The sequence below is a fragment of the Marmota marmota genome, unplaced genomic scaffold (genome assembly GCF_001458135.2).
Source record: "Marmota marmota marmota unplaced genomic scaffold, marMar, whole genome shotgun sequence".
Taxonomy (NCBI): domain Eukaryota; kingdom Metazoa; phylum Chordata; class Mammalia; order Rodentia; family Sciuridae; genus Marmota; species Marmota marmota.
This window is the reverse complement of record NW_026000222.1, coordinates 2,889,280-2,894,279: the sequence shown is the minus strand read 5'-3', so window position 1 is coordinate 2,894,279 and position 5,000 is coordinate 2,889,280. Positions and strand designations below refer to the sequence as shown.

Here is a 5,000-nt window from a genome sequence, read left to right as displayed (position 1 = left end):
TTATGGCGGCACATGCCTGTAACCCCAGTTACTTGGGAGGCTGAGGCAAAAGGATTGCAAATTTGAAGCCAGTTTAGGCAACTTAGCAAGACCCTGTTTCAAAATAAAGAGTGGGGACGTAGCTCAGCGTAGAGCGCCATGGGTTCAACCCCAGCACCACAAAACAAAACAGAAATACAATAAAACTCTGGAAAGGCACCAAGGATTTTGAAGAGAAGAGTCACATGGCAGTTTTATCTTTAAAGGATCACTTCGGCTGCCACATGAACAAATTAGAAGTCCCCAGGGAGCTCGTGTGGAGGTAGGCAATAAAGCATATTTTTACCATGAGTGGTTTCCCTGTAGCTTAGGACAAAGCCAGATGTGAGCCCTCTGGCCTCTCCTGCGAAAATCACAAAGAACCTGGATCCGCATACTCCAGACAGAATAAAGAGGGGTATCACTGCACTAAGTAAACTACATGTAGTTCAGAAAAAGGCTTCTGCTGGAGATGACAGTGGCTCACAGTGGGGTCCAATGTCAAGCAACAGGAGGTAGAATGAAAGGCCCAAGAGATTTCCTGGGGGTGGGGAAAAAGGGAAAATGAGAGACAGAGACCCCACAATCCTACACAGAGATGTCCTCCGGATTACCAACCCAGCGCTTTCTGTGGTAATAAAAGAAAGGGAGAGTGGGGCTAGAGGAAGAACAAGGGGTCCACCCAGGCAGGGGCCGTCCCAGGGAGAGCTACTCACTGATTGAGCAGGAGTTTGGTGAGTTCCATGTAGTAAGGGCTGGGCACAGGGGTAAAAGTTTCCTCTTTTCGCTCATGATCCCTCATCTTCTCCAACTTTTCTGAAATGGAGATGTCAACACACGTCACCGTCACTATAGCCAAGGTTCATTTCAATTTCCAAACTTCCCAAGTACTGACATTACTACCTATCTGATCAAGTAGCAAATTCCTAAGGAAAACTTTCTGGAATGATATTTGTATCAAGGCCTTCTCCTTGGAAGAAATTCTCTCAGGAAGGCTTCTGTTGTCATCCTTTTGGCTTAAAGAATATGTCCAAACTGGAAGTTCTTTTTATAGGGAAAGAACTATTTTACCTTTGATGTAATAAGTGATCACAGATTTAAGAGATCTATGTATACCAAGTCTGGTTCATAAGAGGGCAAGCAACTTGTAAACTACAGTATGATATAAACTACAACTTATAAATTTTGCTGACTGTATGATATTCTAGGGGGCTTAAAGGCACTCCAGCCTGGAGCAAGGGGTTATGATATGCTAGAGAGGCTTAAAGGTACCCAATAAGGCAGTGGGCACAATGTCCAACAGGGGCTTAAAGCCCAGCATCTAGAACCCACCACCATGCTTGATCTCACCTGGCATTAGCACTACCCTCAGACATTTCCACTACTTCCTTGGCCTTCCCTTTCCTACGGGCCTAAGAAGCCCAGTCCTGGCTACAGGGACAAGGCGAAGAAACTTACACATCCCTGTCCTTTGGGGGTCCTGGTACACTTGCCCTCTCTCCTTACAGCCAGCTCCTTGCAACTCTCACTGGACACCTTGCCAACTAGGCCTGTACCCCACTCCCCAGCCTCCTTGCTGTGTCCTCTCTGCAGGGCTAGCCTTCCAGGTGTACCCTGGTCCTCTCACTGCATAAGAACTCTATGTACGCTGTTCTCGAGGATTGTCTTCTCCCTCCCTGCTTGATCATCCCAAATGATCAAGTCACAAGAGAAAACCTCCCCTGACCCAAATCCTTCTCCATCTATCAATTCATTTTAGCACCAAGCTTCCAGCTGTCTGCCCCTCTCTTTAGTGTTCCCCCGTTCACTTCTTGCCCCTCCACCTCCACTCAGCCAAACTCAACGCTACTTCTCAGTGTCTGCACCTGATCAGTCAGTCCTCCTCCTCTAGTGTTGACCATGTAGCTTCTGGACACCACTCTCCCTGAGCTTTTGGCCTCACTAGCCAGTCCTTCTCACTTCTCTTGCCTCTTGACCCCCCAACACTAGGGTACAAAGCTCAGTTCCTAACTCCACTCCACCTCCTAAACTCACATCCAGATGATCTCATTCTGCCCCCATTCGATACCATCTGTGCCATTTAACTTCCACCTGGGCATCTACGTACATCTCCAATGTAACCAGTTCAAACCTCAGTTCCTGGTGCCCACAGACCTCTCAAACGTGCTCCCCACCTCAGGAAACTCCACCTTCTCCTCCAACTCCAGCCCACAGCCTGGGGGCTCTCTCATCCCAACAGTCAGTCCTTCACCAAATCCTGTTGCTTATTCCTTCAGAACACACCAACCATAGCCCCCCCTCCCCCATTGGCCCTGGCAGGGATCATCCCCTACTCCCCGCTCACACAGTGGAGTGGTTATTTTTCACTTTCCCCCCATACCTAGGGATCAAACCCCAGGCCTCATGCATGCAAAGCTGTTTTTTCCCCCTCTTTTTCTTTTCCATCTGAATCAGATTATGAGGGGCTGAGGACACAGCTCAGTTGGCAGAGTGCTTGCCTCACATGAACAACACCCTGGGCTCGATCCCCAGCACCACCAAAAAAAAAAAAAAAAAAAAAAACCGAAAGAAAGAAAGAAAAAAAAAAAAAGAAAAGAAACAGATTATGAGATCTCTCTGCTCAAACTCTCCAACAAATCAAAAAGACCGACAATACCAAACTTCTGGCTAGGGCATGGAACAATAGGAACATTCCTGGAAGGAATAATGGCTCAACCACTCCAGAGAACAGCTGGCTGTTTCTTACAAACTCAAGCCTCATCCGTACTATGACCCAGCAAGTCCACCACTCCCAAGCATTTATTTGCCCAAGAAAAATAAAAACATATAATCAGAAGAAGACTTGGGCAAGAACATTCATAGCAGCTTTATTCAGAATAAAGCCAAGAAACCATTCAAACGCCCACCAGTAGAATAGGTGAGCACACAGCCTGCCCAGACAAGGAGCCACACTCAAGAATGAAACTGATGCACAACGCAGGCGGCGACAGAGGCGAGCCACAGAAACACCCAGGAATACAAGCAGCCAGAGACAAGATGAGATCCTGGAGGATTCCATATATGGGAGACCCCAGAACAGGCAGGAGAATCCCTAGCACAGCCAGGAGGCCGCGGCTCTCAGAGGGGCTGACTGGCTGGAGATACAGCTTCTCACCACAGTGCAGCCTGCTGTGTGAAAGTTCAGACACTCTCTCCACACCTTCACTGTGGTCCTGCACCTGGGGTCACAACAGGTCCAAGCCCCCAGAGGCCGATCGTGAACTAGGAGCCTAGACAGGTCCCTACTGGAGTCAGGCCTGCAGGGGCTCCCACCAGAGGCCCTCAGAGTAGAGGGACTAGGGATCCCCACTGCCAGAGCCACTCGCCCCTTTAGACAAGGAGCAAGGCAGATGCCCAAGCAGATTTCCCCAAACTAAGTCGATGTGGCTGGCTGAAGGAGTCCTTGCCTGCAGGAGGCAGGTACCCCAGGGGGAGGGGAGAGTCAGAATCACTCAGGGCTCTTCACTGTAGAAACATGCCTGCCACACCCCTCCCCAGCAAAAACAGTGAGGACGTTTTTCTACTTGAAGCAGCTGCTCACATCTGATATAGGGAGATCACGAGTGCTCAGGACCGTCTGCAAATGTGATGTGCCCTCACTTCTGTTTGGAGCACCAAGATGGAGCCCGGGGCCTTGGCCATGTCAAGCAAGTGCTGTATACTGAGCTACAGCCCAGTCCTTTTTATTATGTTGGGACATGGTCTTGCTAAATTGCCCTGATGGCCTTGAACTTGTGATCTTCCTGCCTCAGCTTCCTGACTGGAATTACAAGCACACCAGGCTCTTTGATTTCTTTTTGGTACTGGGGATGGAATCCAGGGTGCTTAACCACTGAGCTCTTTCCCCCAGCCTTGAGACAGGGTCTCACTGAGTTGCCAAGGCTGGCTTTGAACTTGAGATCCTCCTGCCTCAGCCTCCCAAGGTACTGGGATTACAGGTGTGCACCCCAAGGTGGTGGCCTCTTGGCTTTTTCTAACATCTTTATCAAAGCATAATTAACACCCCACACAATTCACTCGCTTGTAAGTGTATAAAGCAGTGGGTTTTAGCATATCCGGAGCCAGGCAACCGCTACTTCAGTCAAGTTTGGAACTTTTTCATAATCCCAAAAAGGAATTCCATCACCTCCCAAACCCAGGCGGGCAGCACTCTGTGCCTAGGGATCTGGGTATCCGCACGGGTCACATAGGTGGAGCCACCCTGTGTCCCCGCAGCTAAGCCTGGGGAGGCTGAGGCAGGAGGATGGCGGGTTCCGAGCCAGCCTCTGCAACAGCGAGGCGCTGAGCGGCTCAGCGAGACCCCGCCTCTAAATACAAAATAGGGCCCGGGTGCGGCTGGGGGGCCGAGCTCAATCCCTGGTACCCCGCGCCCCCAAAGAAGGAGTGGTCTCTGCCTGGCGCCCAGGGCACGGGGCTTGGGCGGCAGCACGTGAGTCCTCCGGCTGCGCCACACCCACGGTGCGGCGACCGTCACCCCCACGCCACGTCGGTTCCATCAGGAAGGCCGCCCCCAGCCTGCAGCCCGAGGCGGCCCTCCAGGGCGTCCACCCCTCCGCCGGGGCCTTACCTACGTCCATCCACTCGGCGGGCAGCAGCCGGCACTTCTGCCTCTGCTTCAGGTTCACCGCCAGCCACAGGGGCACGGCCACCGGCAGGCCAGGGCTGAACGGGCCCAGGTCCCCCTGCAAGGCAACGGCCGTGAGTGCGCGCCGCAGGACGGGGCCCTCCGAGCCCGCCGCCCCGCCCCGCCCCGCGCCCGCCCGAGGCCTCACCCCGATGAGATAGATCTTGTCCAGGCTGAAGTTGGGGATGATGGTAACCAGCTCCTTCTCGGCCAGAAACTCCACTTCCGCAGCGTCCATGCCAGCGGCCGCCCGGCACTCGCAGCTTCCTCAGGCAGCTCGGCTTCTCGAACCCGGAGACGCCGGCGCCGCTTTCCCGCC

General features: G+C 52.5%; 1 protein-coding gene across 1 annotated transcript in view; it reads right to left on the bottom strand.

The window, feature by feature from the left end:
- The window catches only part of Gins2 (GINS complex subunit 2), a 9,765-nt gene extending 4,771 nt beyond the window's left edge, over positions 1-4,994 (bottom strand). Inside the window, exons 1-3 of the mRNA XM_015496326.2 lie at positions 4,830-4,994; positions 4,625-4,739; positions 735-834 (exon numbers count right to left, since the gene is read on the bottom strand). Coding sequence (XP_015351812.1) covers positions 735-834; positions 4,625-4,739; positions 4,830-4,919 — 305 coding nt within the window. The 5' untranslated portion in view covers positions 4,920-4,994. The remainder of the gene's footprint in view (positions 1-734; positions 835-4,624; positions 4,740-4,829) is intronic.
- Positions 4,995-5,000: the final 6 nt, after the last annotated feature.